We start from the raw sequence: 21,500 nt of genomic DNA on the forward strand, positions 1-21,500 counted from the left end.
CTATTTGCCTTTTTCCATGGCTCTCCTGAAGCACAGGAGGCAACACTTAGGCATGTATATTCCCAGGAGAACTCTTGTATTGCTACTTCATGTCTGTGAAGTGCTGGAAACGCATGCTATGGCACATTAGTTGTTAATGCAGATGAATTTAATAGCCATTACCTCAACAGCTATGGAAGCAATAGCATGACCTTCTGCCAGTAATGGAAACAACATAAGCAACTTGAGCTTTTTAATTAAAATTGCATTAAAACTGCAAAACCAGTTTTTCCTCAAATCTGTAGGTAATGGCTTAATGCAGTACATCTTCTGAAAAAATGTCGCAGAGTCAGAATAAAATGAGTTGTGAAAACTTTGCCTGATGCACATCTTGGTGGAACTAATGCTTAAACCTGCATTTATACAGAAAAGCCTTTATAAGGCGAGGGTGGGGGGAGAGGAAATTTGAAATGTCAACACTTATTGAAGGATAGAAAACATGTCATGCAGGACTTAAGAGAAAACTTGAAGAAACTTTCAAGAAAAAACAAGGGTGAACATTAACTGCTGAATCTTGTCTCCTGGCAATTCCTGCTGCAGCCTGATGGCAAATAGCTCACTGGGACTGGACATTTCTTTGTCTGCTGCTTGAAGATTGAGCGAGGGATGTGTGAAATGTTCAGAAATGTTCAGCTGTTCATTGCATCTCTTTAGAACTTAACACCCTTTAACATCTGGAAATGTCTGTTTTGAAATAACCCATTTCATTGCCATGTTAAACAGAGGTATACAAGAGTTTAAAATAAATGGCTTGCTTACCCTATCTAGGCTTATGTTTCCCCTAAACTAAACTGGACAAAGAAAAATCGCTTTAAAGAAGAAAATGGGAGTGATTCACATGTGTTCCTCAAATGCCATAATGTCCTTGCAGTCTTTTTTTTTTTTTTTTTTACATACTGTCACAAGTGTACTACTGACTAAATGGTAATTTTCATATGTATGGCATACTTAAGAAGCTTTCATAGCTGGTTAGTTGTTAGCTGGTAGATGTTCTTTCCCTTCCCTTGTCAGTTTATTGTTAAATCTCCCATTTTCCAAAGCGTGTTTTTCATTTTCATATACCTTTACATTTAGATTAGTCCTTTTCTCCAAAAGGTGGCTCCCTGAGGGTAATAGGCTTAAAGAACAATAATTTTATTGATAGGTAGCTGGAGTTTTTACAGGTAGCTGCATATACAAGTCAGAAATGTTGTCATCCCTCCCAGATTTTTTAGGTCCAGATCTGAAAATTAATGAGAACTTGAAGTAAATCTTAGGTTTCTTGCCTGATTTTTTTTTGATGTCAGCATTAGGATTCTTACACTGAGGCTTTTTCTCTGCAAACATGGGAGGCTGGCAATTTTGGAAAGTATCCGACTATAGTGATTATATAGTCATTGTAGGACTTGAGATAGCATGAGAGGAATTGGTGCTCTTGGCAATTGGAAACAATAAATTCTGGTTTCAAGCAGGGCAGTAAGTCACAGGAGGAGATGCGTTATTGTTAGTACTGATCACTGACATGACATATTGGTCTGGTTTGAAAATGAGGAGGTGGGTGGAGAGGAAGGATGAGAACATGTCACAGAAAAAAAGTTGTTTACTTTGCCAGCAATTTTCTTTGCTTCCCCTGCTACTACAGCAAACGCTTCTCTACTCTGCTTCCCTTCTTTCTAATCTGGAAGTGACCTTATTTAGTAAATGACAACACTTTATTTCCATGGAAGTGATCATGATTTCTCACATTTGGTATCTGGCACAAGGGAACAGATGGACTGCAAAGAAGAAAACGAATGTAATAATACATAGCTAGTTGAAGAGACCTTTTGCAAATGGAAATGGTAACTCATGAGTCTTAACTGCAGGACGTGTGCAGTGAGAGGGGAGGAAACTGGTCATGTTTTTTTAAACGGCATTCTCCTGCACTTTGACTGCTAGCTGATGCCAGCCTTGATTCACAGGTCAGAAGACAGTGATTCTTTTTTTTAATATTTTTTTTGACTGCACATTCAAACTCAGAAGGAGTTAGTGCCTAGTGTCCTTTGAGGATCACTGTGCAAGAGCTACCGATTCTTGTGTTCTAGATATGGCAACTTGTGATTTACTGTAGTCTTGTTTATATATCCGTCCAGCTAGGGTAGTTCTTGCTTCACATCAGGGCTGGCTTAATGTTTGTAGAGCTGTCTGAGGAGAAAACCTCAGGTTTATATCAAAATGTTTGGGACTTTTCTAATTGGTGGTCACAAATGTTCTTCAGAACACTCTGTAGACAGAAGCAAGTTCCTACCCTTTGTTTTGCTTGAATAGTTAGATACTATTTCTTAAATTCTACGTGCCTTCACTGTTTTAGATCTCCTTTTGCTAATAACCAAACAAGAAAATGGTGCTATTAATATTTGGGGTTATTATGAAGAGAATCAAAATGAAGAAAAACTGAAGCTGACAACAGTCAAAGCAATGAAATTCTGTGTATTAATTACATTTTATTTGGGGTTGGTTAAAGAAAGTTGGATTCTTCTGTTTAATGCGGGTTTAAAGTAGTTTTCATCAACTGCATCGGCTGAAAAATGCCAGAGCAGAGCCAGATACTGAGACCTGGATTAAGAGATTTGACAGCTGTATGGGTAATGAAAGCATCTACAGTTGTTTGTGCGTTGATGCTAAGAAGGAAATTGAGAATAAAATCTCATTTGGGGATTGCAGATAGTGGAAACTGGGAGGAGTTTAGGGGGTTGCACTACCCCAAACCTGCATATAGCAGGGTATCTTGTACTTTCCTTCAGCATTTGATGCTGGTGGCCCTGATCCGTACGGTATATCTGTTACTGTGCGCCACGGAGGCAGAGGAGGACACAAATAGTCAGCTTTGGCATTGTTAAGGTGCTTTGTCAGATTTCATTTCTAGTGGCATTTTCCCTTGCTCTTTTATGCTGGAAAGTCATAGGCTGTAATTATGCAAAACAATGGTTTTGATTAAAGTAAATTTTGTTTTTCAGGTGCACAGAAGTGCTAAGCTAAAAAGTTAACGTTTCATTTGCTCTTTCTCAGTTGTTCTTTTATCTCACTGGAAGAAAAAGCAGTGCACTTGCTGTGCTGCATTACTTCATTGCCTGGAGTGGATGCATTTCATCAGTGTATGGTGCAGATGCTATTTTTAACAGTAACTCAAAGGGGTAGCCCTGCTAAAATTACATCATTAATATACACAGCTGAAAGGAAATGGCATAAAACACAACAGTGCCTTAGAAGATTATCTCTATTGTGTTTTCCACTTCTGTGGATGAATTATTCAATGTGTATCAATCAAGCAGACATACAGTTGGACCACCACATTCGCAAAGGATTCAGACTGTTTTCTTGGAAACGGTCCTGTGGAAGAGTGTAGCAAGTGAACTTTGCAAAAACAGTATGTATGAAATGGATATTAGTGGCTTGGGAAGCTCAATGTTTGTGCTCCTTCCTGTCCCTGTTAAATAGTTCAGGGATTTGCTAGGTACCCTACTATTGAAAAAGATGGTGGGGAGCTAGAGCTTTGAACTTTAGTTTTGCTAGAAGTGTGTTTTGTTTCATTCTGTACTACATGCTGAAGAATGTGGTGGCGAGTGTGGAGATTCAAAGCCTCAAAGATTTTGAGGGTTTTAGTGGATGGGGTTTTGTTTTGTTTTCTGTTCTTTTTTTTACTTCAGTTCCTGGGCATTCTAACTGCCTTGGCAAATACTAAAAATCTACTTTCGTCCTCTCTTCCCTCTTGTATTTGCTTCATAGATGTGTTAGAGAAACAGTTGTCTAATAGTTCTGTAGTATCTCAAAATAAGCTTAAATGCTGAACTAGAACTTTATTCTGCCTCTTTGAGTTACTGGTCAGATCTTGTCTGGGATCCAGAATGAAGGAGCTGTGATTTATACAAAAGTATAAAAGGGAGCAAGAATATTAAAGCCTGAGACCAGCGACCTGAAAATGTACAAGGACATAACTTCCAACAAAAGGAGAACCTCACCGAAGTGGTTATGCAGAAGGATATTTGTTTCTCACTGAACTGAGCACTTGAATGCATTTGTGGCTCTTGGCAAGACTGCATGTACTCAAGGTTTTGCCTATTCTAGATTAGTCCCTTATTCTGGTGTTTTTATGTAGTATGTTAACAGAATATTTTTTCATTGTTAACAAGGTTTTCATGCTATAATCCTTTAGGGGGAAAAAAATTGAAGCTGGTACGAAATGACTTGCTGCTCATGCTTGCTTGTTGTGGCAGCCTGAGTCATGAGTTTCAAGATGCTGATACTGTTCTCAAAAATGCAGAAAACAGCACGTGCATACTTACTTGAGCATTAAACTATGCTGGTCTGGAGTAGCTGTCTTTCAAATACATCTGGCTGTGTGTGTTCATGTGCCTTTGAGTGTGCAATGTGCGTTTCCACTGTATTTTTGCTTTGGAGTTGGAAACTCTTTTAACTCCTGTAGGTAGGTGAAGAAATCCTTCGGCCAAGGTTGGAGCAGCCGGCCATCTGATCCCAGCACTCTGGTGTTTTATCGCCAGATTGCCCTTCAAGCCAGGGCATGCTGGCTGAGCAGCTGCTGTGTTATCATCTCACTGACACGGGTCCATCCATGCCGATATATGGTTACATGCTGCAGCCCACAATCTGTATTTGACTGTGCTGTAGAAAAAAAATTATATCAACATGTTTGTATAATATGCATAATTAATACAGATGTACATGTAGTGGTCAGGTCCTGACAAGGTGACTTTTAAGCTTAAAGTGTTGCTGGGCAAATCCTCACTGGATGCAATTGTGTTTAATTACAAGTGTAATTGTTTTTATGAAGTGGGGACTGGCTCTTACTATATAAGTGGCATCTAGAAGACTTAAATGAATAAAATCTTACGTAACAAAGAACTAATGGGTAGTAGGCAACCTTAACTCAGTTCTCATTTTCCTCATCCCTCCAAAAGAGGTGGCTCATTGTTCAAACTGTGCTCAAAGGTGGCATGTTGCATTATTTCAGTGGTGGGTCTGGTGTGTTGGTGTGAGGCTGGATTTGTCCATCTGTATTTAGGACATTGCTTAAAACTTCTAAGCAGATGCCAGCTCAGATTCCCAGCTGTGGTGACTACCTGAATGTGTCACACTTCCCTGCTCTAGTTTCCTTTCAGGATGCATTGGCAAGGTTTGTATTCTAAGCTCAGGGTAAGTGTTCCATGCAGACGTACAAACTTCAAAGGCTTCAGTAGAATTGGGTTTGTTTCCTCTGGTGATGTTTGGGATGTAGCGAAGCCTGGGTTTTCTGGGGTTTGATACACTGGAGCACAAAAACTGTGATAGGGAGAGGGCCTACACTGCCAAGAGTGTTTTTTGTGGCAAACTGACTTTGCATTTTTAGTTTTGTGGGCGAATATAGCGTTCGGATTAGAACTAATAATCTGGCTCGCCTTGGGTTTGCAGGGGTTCGGTGAATTATGTGCCAGAGAAAATCCTTTCTAGGGAAGCATAAGACCTCTCTAGGATGAGCTGACCTTTTCTTAAAAATAAGAAACAAAGCCAATGTTTTGTTGAAAAGTGATCTAAGAACAGTAAATAAAATAATCACTTCATCAGATAGAACTAGACTAAATATACAACTGCATGTTACTTACCCAGTAAGTATTTATATACGAAGTTGAACATGTCTCCTGATTGCGGAGATATTTTTACTAGCATGAGCTGTGTAATAAGATATGGGTAGCCTGCTTATTTTAATTGCCTAAACAAGAGTGTATGTTAGTGGTTACTGAAGCTGCCTTCAAACTGAGTATTTGGGCTTATGGTCACTTTTGCAGGAGTACTTCTCAAAATGAGCTGCCCGTTCCCCTGAGAAGTCTACTCTACTTACATCGGAGAAGGAAGATGAGTCATTGGGCTGAATCTCTAAGCAAATTGAGTACACAGCTGCCTTCATAACTTACACATGCTTTTCTCAGTTGTATGAAAATAGTTAATTAGCTGCAGTGACATGTAGAACTAGCCAGCCTGGGGAATTAGGCAGTAAATATATTTTACAGATTAAAAACTGAAGCCATTTAAAAACACATCAGTCCCACAGCCCCAAGCAGCAAAATGCGAGCACGTGCTTGGATCTTACCCACTCTGACTAGTCTCTGAATTTATTGTAGGATACTTTTAAGCCTTCAGCGTTGCATGTGTTTACCTAAAATTGTGCTTGAAAATGTCCAAGTGTTTCCGTGGTATTAAAAGCATAGTTGAGGATTCCTTTATGCTGAGAGAGACCTCTTCACTTGATTAGAGCAACTTGAATTAAGGAATGTTTTACCTGTTGCTCAGTTGTCCCTACCTAATGTCAAACTCACGCAGCCTTTTTGGCTCTGTATCATGGCTCTCTTTCTGCCCAGAGCATTATTATATATATTTCAACAGCATATCCTGGTAAGTATATGTTTCAAGGCACAGCACCTGTTTAGTGACATGTGTTGGTGCTCAGATTTAGTAAGGCACTGGAGCTGTTACACAAATATGTCCAATACAGCAGGCTTTTCTGGATAATTTATTCTGTATAAGCTTTTTCTGGCATCGGAAAAGAAAAAAGGCAACTTGTAAGGCAGTTGTCTATTCAGTGGCAACGGCAGGCAGTTCAGCAGTAGTACTGCAAAAAAGTTGGTACTCTTGGCCTGAAGTATTTGGTAAGAAAAACCTTCAAATTAGCGTTTGAAGCTGTGTCTTGATTTTGAAAGCAGCTGACTGATTCTTCTGGGGTTTAGATTTTCCTGTCCAGATGGGAGTCTTCTCCAGCCTTTATTGCAGACAGCGTTTTGTTTTTATTTAAGCTTTTGAATTCAATGAAGTTGCAAAACCTTTCTTTAGGTTGATTGGCTTTTATGGTTGGCTAAAGTGCTGACAGTATCATTCAGCGTTACTCAAAACAATGTATGAATTCAATTAAAAATCTTAAAAGCTAAGATACACAGATGTTTTTTTAGTATCTGCCTTTTTTTGGAGAAACAGAAGAAGGTCACTTAGTTGGCAAGTTAAATAAGCCAAACTGAGGAAGTAGCAGGAACATGAAAACTACTGGTTTGATTGGGGGCGAGTGATACAATCCCAGCATGTTATTGCTTCCTATATCGTGCCAAAAGTAAGCTAATGTCCTTGCTTTTTTAAAAAAACTGTGTAATTACTTCCTGTGGAATACTGCAGTTTGTAGTCCTCAGCCTTTTTAAAAAATAAAAGTAGGATTAACTTGTAACTTAAATTCATGTTGTAAGTATGTGTTGGTTTTGACCTTAAATATTCTCTAAACTGGAAGAACCCTTATTCCTTACAAAGAAAAATGACAGCTATAAGAGTTTCTTCTGTTAATGTTGCTGTTAACGGAGTTTTTTCGCTATGTCTATGAAGCTTTGATTTCGAGCATCTTCCTGTGTGTTTTTTGTAGAGGCAACAGCCAGCCAGAAGACTTCTTGCTAAAACTATTCTGCTTGGTGACGTGTTTTTCCCTAGCTGTACCTTCCTTTTAAGCAGACACCATGGAAAAGCTGCTGTCTGCTCTTCTACTTCCAATCTGAAGAGATATCAGCAAAAAACTGGACGGTCGACCCTGTTGCGAGGCTGAACTGGGTCCTAACAAGTCCAACATACCTTAAATTCGATGTTTGTTTCTCCCTTTTTCTACGCAAAACCATTTGTCTTACGAAGAGAAGATGAGCTTCACATTGACTTTTAAGGAACCACAAACTCTTAACCTTAAGAGAAGTAAAGGCCAAAAAGTGGAAATGCAGTGAGCAGCAAGTGATACGACGTGCTCAATATCTGCTAACCGGTAGTCCTTGGGTCATGTGCTATGACAGGCGCTGCTTCATCAGCTTCAGTCACAGGGATGGGCGAGAAGTAGGGGCCTCTTTTTGTCCTCTGCTAAATTTTCCCTACTTTGTTTTTCTAAATGAAGGATGTGACGGTAATTAGTTCTGTCGCCTGAATTAGTGTTAGCCAGGCAGAATTAGTTCCTGCGGGATACTTGGTTTAAATAATTTGGTAATCAGAAAATGACTGCTCCATTTGGAATCTCAAGTGAGTGTGGCTTCTTTTCAAGAGTATTTCAATGATTTTTGTATTGCTGTGGTCATTGCTAAGTTTCAGAGATACGGTAGACGTAGTAGTCTTCTCCTGGGAACACAGCCTTTGGTTTCCTGGATGGCTCAGGCTTCACGGGGTATTTTGAAGGTACCCGGTATGTAGATAAGCAAAGATTCTGCTGTGCTTTCATATCAACCGCAACTTTTCTGCCCTCTTTTGGGAGGGGGAGGTAAATGTGTGTAACTTATGGTACAACTTCAATATTTCTTAGCAGGCAGCAGCTTTATATTTGCACAGAGGGTTTTGGATCACTTAACTGTCCCAGTTACACCTCTTCGCACGATGTTTTCTCAATCCATAACCACTGTATTATGTGGAAGCAGGTTAATATCTTAATAAATTACCCTGCTGTGTCTGGAGAGCTCTGAGAATGAGATGTCATTTCTCTTCACTACTATTACAATAATGGAAGGTCATTGTTAGATGACAACTCAGTGTAGTGAACTGTAGAGAGAATTGCGGCATTCTTTCCTATATTTGACTTTTTTAGAAGTAGTAAAATAAGATCAATTTCAAAAAGAAACACTTGCTTCCTTACCTGTTTTCCCTCACTTTTAAGGAGATATTCCAACGCAATTCTCGATGCTCTTGAGCAGAAGCATTTCCCACCCCCCCCCGAACAGCTATAGATAAGCTCACAGCTGATACACACTTAGCACTTAAGTTAAATTTACCTGATACTCTTTCATTTGACACAGTCACATTTTAAGAATATATTGTATATCCTGCCTTTTCACGTTATTTCCCTTCCCCAGAAGCACAGTTTCTGTAAGAGTGAACGTTACATACCAGAGGGGCATCTCCCATTCTCCTGTTACTCCATTATTTGGACTGTGGCCCATCAATACTTTGAATGCAGATTGGGTATCTCTTAAAAGGAATAGTTTGTGTGAGTTAACATGTCATGAAACAATCAAAGATGTGCTTTTGCTAGCTGTTGAATAGGGCAGAGTTCAAGTTCAGTGGTTTCAGTGTCATCCTCTTATTATTTAGTGGTTCAGAACCTGCTGGGTCCAAGTTTGAAAGCTCAGAGTGAGGTGTCAGGGATACTCCTCTAGTGAAATCGTCCTCTGAAGAAGTCTCGGGGGACAGATTGACGGTGCCAGCTCTTTCTTGGCTTTAATGACAAAACTATTACAAGCTAATATCGTCATTTGCTGATTTGTTGAAAAGAGTTTTAGTAAACAAATGTGAGACTGACCTGATTTTTAGGTCTTGGGACACAGCATTAACACCCAGGTTCTCAGCAGCCTGGAAGATGCTGATCAATATCAGAGTTATTTAGATCTCAGTTCTCACTAATCTGCTCCTCTTGCAGACTCTGGCCAACCGTTTCTGTATGTGCTTTGAAAAGCTAATATTTGATTCTGCAAGTTTTATTCAGGCCTCCAGTATTCCAGCTGAAGTTTTGAGAAGTAGGAGGCTATGGAAAGAAAATGAATTTAGTTGATGAGAAAACTTAGTTTTGCATGTTTGTGGCAGAAGTTATGTATTTGCTGCTGAGAAGAGTGTATCTCAGGGTTGGGGATTTTTTTCATTCTCCATCATAGGCTAGGGAAAAAAAGCTTTTAAAAACATCAGGAATGTGAAAGTAGGAAGCTGTCTGAAAAACAGGCAAAAAACCCTCTTAAGCTGATGATACTTGTAAGCAGTTTCTCAGCTCCAATTCAATTGATCAGTTGATCTTTTTGTTTAAAAAAAAAAATAATAAACAGAAAAACCAACAAAACAACCCCTTTAATTTCATGTGCTGCATTGCCATGAATGTGCTTTGAAACTAGCAAATAAACTATTTCTTCTGGTTTCCCTCTCTTGCCTGTATGTATGGGAATATAAATAATGGTGGGTTTGAGGGTTGAAGGGGGAGACTTTGTGGGTTTTTGTTTCCAGTTTCAGTGCGGTCACTTGGGATTACCTTCCAATGTCTAATGGACGACAGTAATTGAGTAATGCTGCTTTTGAAGTATTTCTTCTAGAAAAGCAGGAGGAGGTGGCATGTGAAAGTCTTGGTGTTGCATTTTTGGTTACCACTTCTGTGTAAACAAGGATGTGGAAAGTATTTTATTAGTTCCCTTTTTGTGAGGTAGACCTTTTCAGCAAAAATTCAAATGCTGTGTTTGTGTTTGAATGCTTGCTTCCATGAAGGCACAACTTTGAATTAAAATTAATAAATCTGTAAATCCAGAAGCATCAAAAAGAGCTGTACAGAAGAGCAATGGCCTCCTGTATAGCACAAACTACATAGGATATTTACAAACTAAATAGGACTTTACATAGTATTTTTTTTCCTGCTTAAAAAGAAATCATAGCATTTCTGCTTTGTTGTCAAATACTGTGTCTCAAGAGCTGCACAGGTTCAGCCCAGTTTCACGACACTCAAATTTTACCACCTGAATGCTGGAGACTAGTATTTCTGTGCTACAGGCCACATAAGCTGAACCTACGTGCAGCAATTTAATAAAAAAGGAAAATTACTAGCTAGGTATGGAGTAGAAATTACTCTTTCAGGCTGTGTGGTAAATTCTTCCTGGTAGTTTCAATGTCATTCACTTTAACCCAATTGCTCAGCTCTAGTGATGTGCTCCTAGCTTGCAGTCTTATCTGTAGTTTTTATCTAGTGTAGAAAAAAAAAAAAGCTCTAGACTGTCATGTATGTTTTCTTTTGGTATAGAAAGCTGCTAAAAAAAATACACTGTATAAAGATATTCATGAAATCAAAGGGAAAGCATACTGATAAATATACTGATATGCACAGTAAAACTGGTGAAGGATGGACTAGGTGTTTTATTAAATGGTAGAGCGCTGGTGTTAGTGCTGAAATACTGGATAGTTTGAAAAAGGGCCAGCCTTCAATCAACACTTGTGATTATCTTGATTTTTTTTTTACTTTTTCAGGAGGAACACAAAAAGTCTGTGTGGACTTGAGACATTGATCTATCTAGTCCTTTTACTGGTTAACAGTGGCTGGATCCAGAAGTTGAAAAAGGGGAGTTACAAGAACCACAACCTACAATGGGATATTAAGGTGGTTTCCAAAAATGATGTATTTTCAGCTCTTGCCCACATCCACTGCATGTTTTGTCCTGACCTTGATCTGTCAGGAGTGGCTCATTCTAAATCATTTGAATTGGTCTTTCACGTTAGCTGCTGCCATTTCTGGGAGGAGGAGGGCATCCAAGATCCTGCTTTTTCAGAGGGAGAGGCTGGTCAGTGGCTGGCATCAAGAAAGCCAGAGGGTTTAATACCTGGTTGCGAGGAGAGGGAAGGAATTGTCTGTGCCTTCACAGAAACACTCAGCTGGTCAGATAACAAATGCACTAATATCAGCCAAATGGATAGAAACCCCAGGCTAAAATAGGAAAACAGAATAAAATGTCTTCAGGCTTACTGGATCTGTTTTACCTGGATACCTGTTTACCCGTGGAGGAAGCATTATGTGAAAAGGAGAAAAGATGACTCTAGTTCCTCTAATGGTGTGATTTCTGACTGCCTCTGTGCTGTAGCATTTCAAAGGCAAGCTTCCATAGCTGGTACAATTCTATGTACAATCGAAAACTACACGAAGAATGCTTTTCTTTTGTCTTTAACAGAAAGCAGCAAATAAAGTAATAAAAAAGCCCTACAACTTAGGAAATTTGATTACAGAAAATCTCTGTGAGTGAATGAAGATGTTTTTCTAGTCTGCTGCCCTTTCAAAGTGGAGTTTGGCAAAAGGCAAAGGTTCAGCTATTGAAAAAACTGATTCCTGGGACCTGTGAATGCATGCTTGGGGTGGTGTGGATCCAGCCCTGTACTCTGGCCTTTTCTAAACAATGCCACAAGACACTTGTAACAGAGAGGGTGCCACAGCCTCGATGGGGGTCTCTCCTACAGCACTGAAGTTCTACAAACCTCCTTTGTATTTCTCTGCCCCTCTTGTATGTCACTTGTGATCTCATCCAACTGTTTCACTTGCCTGCCTTAACTTCCCAGATAATTCTGGATAGATCTCCATGACTAAAAGCCTTCTGTGCCCCAATGCCAATGCAGCTTAGAAAGCCCAGCAGCGAGGGAGGCATGTATGCATGCACACAGAAGCACTTTCCTTGGATCATTTACAGGGAAGCGCTGGGAGAGAGGAGCAGACCGAAAGGTATGTCTCTGAGATCTGGTACCATGCCCGATGCCCTGCCAAGCTGCCCTGGTGGGTTCCTGCCCCGTGCACAGCGACAGAGCCTAACATGGAGAGCATAGCTGGACCACTTGTGGATGAGTTCCCATTGATTAGTTCCAGACCTAAAGCTCAGATTTAAAGTAGTGCAAATTTACTTGCTCTGGCTATCTCCCGAATTGGAAACATTAAATTTTTTTTATTATTATTTTTTTTATCCCCTGGGTTGGGAAGCTTGAGTTCTGCTGAATTCAGCATCCTGAAAAGACAACAGTATCATGTGTCCTTAACTTGGTACAAAGGTTTTTCTGGTCATGGAATCATTTATAGTGATACCGGGTAGAGTCAGCTGTGAGCAATTTCCCATGCTTTCAGAGTAAATACAGTAGAAATTAATTTTTTAATTTTTTTAATAATTTGTTAGACAGCTAATTTAGTATCCACTCACTTCTGCTTGGCAGATGGCACCTTAGTCTTCCTGAGTTTTGTGTGACGATTGCTCTGAATAAAGTTAAGCTTTCATGGTAGGTTTAGGAAGGCTATTTTAATAAAACCAACCACAAGCTAAATAATATGAAGAGTATGTGAGAGGTCACATAACAAAAGCACAGAACTCAACAAATTAAACAAGAATTTTAATTTATTTTAGACGGATGATATTTTTTACAGTGTTACCTAGTTGGGAGAAAATTAGTGGAGTACTTTGTATAACATTAGAAATTACTGAGTCGATTGTCCCTAGAAGCATATTGCTGCTGCATGATGAACTGTATTTCATGCTCTGGAACACACCTAATCTTACAAGATTCAGTTTAGGATCTTTGCAGTCAGTGCGGAAATATCTACCTAATGGTTCACTTTGCTAATTGCAATCATTTTCCAGAGGATAAATCCACTGCAGCAGATTATATTAACTGGATAAATTCAGACCAGAACTTTAGCACGAAAAGGTCATGTAGCTGTCAGCACAACAAAATCCACAAGGTGATTTAAAGTTTATTATTAACCCACATAGTGGAACAGAAATAGCTTTATTTTATGTGGAAAGGTAATACTATTTTGCTTGGATTACTTAGAGGAATAATGAATTGATAGACAAGATGGTAGAAATGCCAAGATAAGAACAGTTGTGGTAAAGTGATGCTGGATTTGTTGCAAATGACAAATGTTAAGTAACACTTGCTACGTCTTTCTGGCTTGCTTTGTCCTACTCCCAAAACAGATGTTGCAGCAGTTGACGCTAGGCTTTCTACAAGTTATTTGCTCATCCTTCAGCTGTTTCACCAACAGTATGGTGATACCCCCTCTCAGTATCCGCTTTACAAGTTCTTTCTAATTCTGAAATACATGTAATTCCAATCAATATTCAGTAAATCTGAACTGTGATCACAATTAAGGGTGCCCTGAATTCTCTAAAGTGTACTGAGGTAGATTTTTCTTAAAATGGCAAGAAAACCTCTGAACTATGTGTATGTTTAAATCTTCATGCCACTACGTACTGTCTAGATAGCTCATCACTATCTGGCGTGCAGGAGATTCATTCCTGTGGCGCTCAGCATGCGGTGTAACAGTGTGGTAGTACTGTAAAATCACTTTAGGAGCGTGAGAGGAATCCACTGAAAAATGTTAAGAGGAGCAAGTCTCTACAAAATCAGAATACGCAGGAGAAAGTAGTGAATAACAAATTGACATTATTCATAAGCTCAGGGATTTATGTTATTGTAATTGGGAATTACATGGAGAAGGAACGGTTGAGATGATCATAAAAGGAACGTTAGTTCTGTATTTTAAAGACAGGCATGAACATCTGTAGATCTATTTAAAACATGCCTGTTTTAAAAATTTTGACTGCAAGGAAGTAAGACTCAAAGAGGAGGTCCTTAAACAGCCAAGACCCAAACTGTAACATTTTTAAACGAACAGGACACAACAAAAATTTTTAAATGGTCATGATAAAGACTGTAGGTTATGATTGTTTAAGCTAGAGGAAGATCAAGCTCCAGGCAGGCGATAGGGTGGCTTTGGCTGAAGTCTGGCTGTGGGGAGCAGGGAGGTGAGAGGCTGATGAAACAGGTTGCCTTTAGTAATGTTGTTGCTGTGACTTTTGCACTGCAACTGTTCTGTCATGCAGTTACGTTATGAGGAAGTTGTATGTGATAAACATAGGTTTGAGTCCTACATGTAGTACTGTGTTCAGTCTTGAAAGCAGGTAAACAGCTTGGAAATGGAGGTTCCCCAGAAATGGAATGGTAGGGCTTTGGGTTTGGCTTCTTGCAACTGCAAGGTGAAACCACAACATACACAGCATTCGTCCCTACAAGCACCCATTGCTTGGAGGTAAAATTCTAGTGACTTTGGCTTAGTATAATTGCTTTGGAATTTTTAAGCCAGTGTAAACTGGCTCTTTATAAGAAAAAAATCTGTCTGTGTTCCTCCACGCATGCAGTAGGAGGTAGGAGAAATTTGCAAGAGAAATAGAAAATCAGTGATCTTAATAAAGTTTAGCATGATGGAATTTCTGATCTGTGTGTATTGGGAAATGAGAGTCTCCAAGAATTGAGCATATCAAATATCTGATGTGTGAGGTCGTGTCTTCAAAGGCTGCATATCGTATGTAGAGATGGAAGCAGTGACCTGTACCGTTACTCAACCCTTTCCACAGTAAGATCCTGTTTTTACTTAGAACTTATTCCAATTGCAGTAATTGAGGCTGACATTTTCCAGGAAACTGCAGTCAAGGAGGAGTCGTGATGTCAACACAGTAATAAAAACACACTAAACTCCTTGCAAAATCAGCCCCTGAAAACATGGAGACTTTTGCCTGTCTTCGTTTCTCTATGCATCAGTTTTCCCTCGGAGGGATGGTATTCGCTACTTGATGTTATTAAGATAAATCTGTACATGTTTGTGTAGCATTCTGTTATTACACCAATGAGTGGTATGATAAGGCTGTGAGGAAATAAAGAGCTTTGCACTTAGCGTGTTGCATGAGTACTGGTTGAAACAAAGCCTTGCTAAGGCTAGAACTGAAAGCCTCACAGAGCGGTGGTGTCAATCTTCCTGTCTGCTGAGTGAGGCGAGCCCGAGCTGTGCACCTGAAGCATCGCTGCAAGTTGTCGGATGTCCTCAAAGCAAGTGCCGGCACTACCAGAGTCGTTGCTTTCGCATGCATTTAAGAATATCCCCCTCATTCATCTAATCTCTTTGCTTTTTCATAGTGAGTGTTGAAAAAGTGGAATTAAAGGGACTGGCACACAAGAAGAATGAAAGAAATGTTGAATATTCCTTTGAGGTAAGTTTTGGCGATTGTGTTGGGTTTTTTTACTGGGAAAAAAAAGGAGGATAATACTTCAGGAGGAGTTAAATTCTCAAACTTCGTTGTTAGATCCCAGAAACAGATTTAGTGGAGCTTCTTTGGGATAATGGTAGTCATGTTTTTTAATCAGTTATTTGGAAGTAGTCATAAATGGCTGTTGATGAATATTTGTGGGTGATGCAGAGACTGTGTGGTAAGTAGGACACAGGAAAAAAAATAGTCACTCTAATGCAGCAGGTTGTGGCAAAGTATGTATTCAGGGGAAAATATCATGCCACGCTTACAGAATGGTTATCTAAGTGCTGGAATGCAGAAGCTAGAAAGAATTTAAATCTTAATCTGGACAAATGAGAATTTAGACTCTTAGGGCGCTGCTGCACGCATGGACAAAGAGGTAGGATGGTCATTCATCTTTGCAGTCCGCATTGAGGGGAGTGTGAGGCTGTGGCACGTGGTTCAGGCATTACTGGTTGTAAAAGGGGTATTGAAGAGTACAGAAAATAGCAATGGAAATTATTCAAGGCTTGAGGAAAATGCCAGGTAGTGAAAGTCTTAAAGAACTTGACGGAAAGATAGTTTTCAGTATCATCTGACCGTGCCTTCAAAGGGAAGAAAATATTTTATGGTGAAGGGGGCATTAATGTAGCAGAAAAAGGCATAACATAACAGGAACCGTCGTCTGAAAATTGAAGCCAGACTAATTCAAACTGGAAGTGAGAATAGTTTCTTTGGAATGAGAGTGGTTAACCACAAGCTGCTAGGAGAAGTGGCTTCCCCCCCGTTTTTATGCAACTTTTGGAGGTTCAGATTTGTCTCAGAAGTTCTGTGGAGGAATGACTTCATTCTGTGAAACCTTGTGTTAATAGCGGAGACTGGATTCTGGGTGCTGGCGAGAAAGAATGACAAACTGCTTTTTTCCCATCTAGTTGGAACGACATATTCCAAAATTTAGAATGCAAAGCCCAGAAAATGTCTTTGGTTTGCTTAATGAGGCAGCGGAGCCAAACAGTTGGTGAGAAAAGGAGAACCTGAAAGAAAATGGACAGTAGAATTACAATTATCTACAACTTTTACCAAAAAGAAAAAGTTACTCCTTAAAACTGCCGCTGAAGATAGAGCATCAGTTCAGCATCTTCTTGCGATGTTGATAACGTTAACCTCTGAGTGACTTGATTCATGGATAATGTTCTGAATTTTCTGAATCCCATGATTATTCCAAATGTCATCAATATTAGAAAGGATTTTTTCAAGGGGTTTTAAAAATCTTTATGAAGTATGCAGTTGTCTGGACTCCAGTTACATATTAATGGCTTGTGAAACATCTTTTCCTATTACAAATTTTTTCTATAAATACCAGAAATTACTTTTACCAGTATTCCACTTGACAGCTTGTAACTGAAAGAACAGTCCATAGTTTAGCTGAACTAATAAATTGCTGTTTGCTGGGTTAGAAACCCAACTATTAAATGTTTTGTTTAGTAGCTTGGGAATAGAAAGTCAATAGATAGAGCAGTTTAGTGTTTTACAGCATTGCTTTGCAATGCTATTGTTCCCTGCATTTATGGTTCACGGTATTGTTTTATAAGTATTGAAAATTACAACAAGTTAACAAAACGTAAGTCGTAACAAATGTCGGGTTATTACAAAACTAGAAAGAAAGAGAAATGTCTCCTCTATCTTCTGAAATTTTTCATGAATCTAAAAAAAGCGTTTATCACAAACTTTTTAAAAAAAAAAAAACCACAAACAAAAACCCCACAGGCTTTGTAAAAGCAGAAACTGCTCCAGTTTTCTTTCTTCTTTTCTTTTTTTTCCCCTTACTTTTTGTGTAACGGCTCTGCAGAGAGGAAATTCCTCCATTATGTAATATATTTTGAAATACTCTCCTCTCACCAGTCTTTTTGGCAGCATTTTGATGGCTGGAAAAACTGTGTATGTTTTCAGTTGTCATTGAAACCTAGTGTCATGTGAGAAGATGGTCTCCTGATTCTTAAACACGCAGACCCAGCTTCTTCCCCTATGGAACTGCTGAAGATCCATATGCCTTCCAAACGCCTCCAATAGATATCTTAAGTCTGAAGGGACTTACCATTGGCCAGTCTCAGGCTGATACTCTTCGTGCCAAGAAATCCTGACTTTTGGCTCAGTTAAGCTAATCATCTACCAAGCAATAAATGCCTCTGTATTTAAGAATGTAATGACTTAATGTGTATGGGAAGAGATAGCGAACTATTTTCTTTTTCTGGGGCATATCCAAGATGGTGTCTAAAGAACGTAGCTAGAGCAGTAACTGCAGGTTTCATTTCTATAAGGTTTCGCCTCTTTTTTTGCAGTGGGGTGATTTGCTGCCATCTTCAAGTTTGCATGGCGTATGGAGTTGATTAATTATAAATAGGCACTGTTGTGCTGCGGTGACTTGTTCATATTGTACATCAGATTGTACAAACCAGCTGTTTTCTTTAACAATAATAAGAAAAAAAATTTCCATTACTTAGTAGTCTGTTGCTTAATACTGGATGTCTGCAGCATGCAATGGCTGTGTAAACTATGAAGTGCTTTTTTAAGCATTCAGAGTAGTTCTTAAGTATAATAACAGCGAGAATCAGGCAGTGAGGGAGGACTGAGTAATAGTTACTTGTGCACAAAAAAAGTTTCTCGTTATTGATGTCACCCATTACAAACTTCCTTGCAGTCTGGGGGGGACGTGTGGTACCTGTTTTGATCTTTTGGAATCACACTGAAGGCCCTAACTATTAGTTACTAAATGGAATACTTTTTACTTCTTAAGGTCCTGTGGTCTGATTCTTCAGTAACGCTGGTAACCAAATCTTCCACTGAAGTGACTGAATTTATTTCAAAGGTAAAGGCGATATGAAAAATATTCTTAAAACGGAGACATGTTTTGTCCCTGTGTGTGATTTTGTTCAATGACATTAAAAAAAAAAGGTACCGAGATAATACAGTTGGATTGAATTTCATGAAATACCTGACTTAGAAATTGCTGTGCCTTGAGTCTCATAAGAATAATAAGCCTTCCTTTCACTTATTACTTACAATACCCTCTACCTTTAGCTATCTCAGCTGTATCCAGAAGAAAACTTGGAGAAGTTCATTCCTTGCCTAGCTGGTCCAGATTCGTTTTACCTAGAACGGAACCACATGGACCTGGAATCGGACCTTAGGTATGCTGGATTTGTGGTGGTGGTGGTTTTTTTCATCTCGACACTTGGCTTTTTTTCACCGAGTGGAAGAAAAAAACAGGGCATAGAAATATTATGTTCATATTCTAAATTACTTTCAAGAAATTAGAGCCTGATCCTAAGAATTATTTCTTGATGTTCTACTAATTCCAGTGCATAAGAATTTTTCAGGAATTCTTTCTTCAGAAATACAGATGGTAATAATATTCTGTATTAAGCTTTCTGGAGAACCGACATTTCCTCATTCCTTGTTAAAAACAAATAGAGGATCATTGGCTTTGCAGAAGCTTGGTTTGCGCTCAAAAAATAGTCAAAACTGCTTTATAAAAACCACCAGAACTCAGGAAAAAATAGTTGCCTGAATTGTCATCCTTCTGTATTGAGGGATGAGTTGTGGGGATATTTTTTCCGCCTCTACCCTTTCACTGAGTTTTTTATTGTCTCAGTTGTTTTAGGGTGTTGTAGTGTTTATTTTACTTTAATTTGAAAAAGGTAGGTAGGTATATATTATAGCCATTACATTTTTGGAAGCTATTAACAGCCAAGAAATTTTTGAAGCCCTAGGTAGTACCTCCTCACATTATCATAAATCACCTGGCCATTATCTAATCTAAAACACCATTTTAAAAATCGTTGTCTGTGGCAGGTCATACCAGTTCTCTCTTTCTAAATACTGAAATAGTTCTGCTAGGAAAATTTGAGGAAAAATTTCTAGGAAAGTTCTGCTAGGAAAATTACTCAATTTAAATAAAATTTAAATTTTATTTTCAGCTGCTGCTCTCTATATCTATGCAAAATATTAAATGACATTTTAAAATACTAATTAACTTTTGTTAGAGCTTTAGCTAAGCACCTATTTTCCCTAAGTCAAGACAGACCACTGGCGGAGCCCTGGTGGATATTGTTTTTCCACAGTCAGAGCCAGCAGGTGCCTGCCTAGATTCTTTTTCGTGGCAAACAGCGTTAACATTTCAAACGGTCCCTTCTGTGCTTTGAGGATCACAGCCTATTGACGAGAATTAGGGAGGGTACAAGGGAATGCATGTTGCTGCGGCTGCTGTTTAGCTAGCAACAGTCTCTACAAATCTAGGTTAATAGAGCAGCAATCTGCATTTACACAGCAACGGCTGTATCTTTGGAGCAGAGAAAGAAGCTGTTCTGTTAAGTCCTGCGTATTTGAAAAATTCAGAAATGAACTGTGATTTTTCAAGGTGGAAAGCACATTTGTGTGTGTGTGTGTATACTTGAATTATTTTTACTCAAAAGACTTTTTAAAAATGACAAAGCTATGGTCAAAATGCTTTTTTTTTTAAAAACAACTTTCTGTATGTTTTCAATTCTACAGAAGATTTGGCAAAAGGCAGTCGAGTTTGCATGACAACGAAAAGTTTAGTCATGTTGATAGAACACACTTCATACGTTGCAAAGTTTTAGGAGATTGCCATTTTCTCCCCAAAAAAGAGGCACAGCAATCCCAGGAAAATGTGACATAAGTTTTACAGCCCTTTTCCCTACGCTGCCAGACTCTGCATCTGCTGTTTATCTCAAAGAGGAGAAAATTAAATAGCAGATACATCTATATTTTATGGTCTTCAGGTCTGTGAATTTGAAAGGAATTTTTCAAGTTCATATTTGAATATTTTCTGCCTTACAAGTGCTCAGTGCTCCTAAATTAAGCATCTTTACTGAAACACTGAATAGAGTGAAAGCAACACAACAGTAACCTGTTTAAGTAGTATTAAGGATAAGAATATCTGCACATTTCAAGTCTAGTTTGATTCAGAATTATATGATGTTGTTAATTTGAAAGGCTTTTTATGTTTTAGTTTCAAAATTTTGAATTCAGTGTGTAAGTTTCATGTACAGTCTCCAATCATGCTTGCAGAGCGAGCTGCAAATCAAATGTAATGGAATTGGGGGGGGGGTTGTTTGCTTTTGATGAACGTGCAGGTATTTGGCACCATTACCTTCCCATGTGGTGAAAAACGACCACGTTAGAAAGTTCTTCAGCACTTCCTCTCCTTCACAGCAACTTCAGAGTGCAAGTAAGTTTATATAAATTTTTTAAATTAATTTTTTGTACTGATGTACATTTCATAAACTGGTGGCATTTGTAACTTCTCTTCCCTGTTTTTAGATCCTGGCAACCCCTCCCTTTATAAAGTAGGAACTACGCTGGGAACATCTGGAAGGTGAAATATTTATTTTATTTACGTTTGTTCTGGTTAGTTGTAAAACCCCATTACACATGTAATTATGTGTCTCCCCTTGGGGGTTTATTTGTGTCTACCCTTTCATATTCCTCTGTGGAAGATTTTAAGAAATTCTAGCCTTAGTGTGCGGTCAGCCCAAAACAGACAAGTGGTAAGAATATTGCTGTAAGGCACTACTACTAGGGTTGTCATTTCTTCATTCTTTACGTGCTTTAAGAAAACATATTATAATAGTAACTGCAGAAGCTTGCTATAGGTAATTGCTTGAAGAAGAGGTTTGCAGTGAGTCTGTTGCAAAGACAACGAAACTTAGGTAGCAGACAGTTTGCAAGTCAAAATATAATGTGAGATAATTACTGGAAATGGAAGATGGAATTCAACTTCAGCTTCAGAAATAAAGGATATAAAATGTAATTACCATAGGACCAAACTTTTCAGCATAGTGACTGAATCTCTTGCCATTGGTGGTTATGACA

The 21,500-nt window shown here is 38.8% G+C and overlaps 1 protein-coding gene across 1 annotated transcript in view; it reads left to right on the top strand.

Moving 5' to 3' along the window:
• ZCCHC14 (zinc finger CCHC-type containing 14) overlaps window positions 1–21,500 on the top strand; it is a 54,572-nt gene that overhangs the window by 22,519 nt on the left and 10,553 nt on the right. The window contains exons 3-7 of the mRNA XM_037408723.1: window positions 15,514–15,587; window positions 18,400–18,471; window positions 18,684–18,793; window positions 20,762–20,856; window positions 20,949–21,003. Coding sequence (XP_037264620.1) covers window positions 15,514–15,587; window positions 18,400–18,471; window positions 18,684–18,793; window positions 20,762–20,856; window positions 20,949–21,003 — 406 coding nt within the window. The remainder of the gene's footprint in view (window positions 1–15,513; window positions 15,588–18,399; window positions 18,472–18,683; window positions 18,794–20,761; window positions 20,857–20,948; window positions 21,004–21,500) is intronic.

The sequence above is a fragment of the Falco rusticolus genome, chromosome 15 (assembly GCF_015220075.1).
Source record: "Falco rusticolus isolate bFalRus1 chromosome 15, bFalRus1.pri, whole genome shotgun sequence".
Taxonomy (NCBI): domain Eukaryota; kingdom Metazoa; phylum Chordata; class Aves; order Falconiformes; family Falconidae; genus Falco; species Falco rusticolus.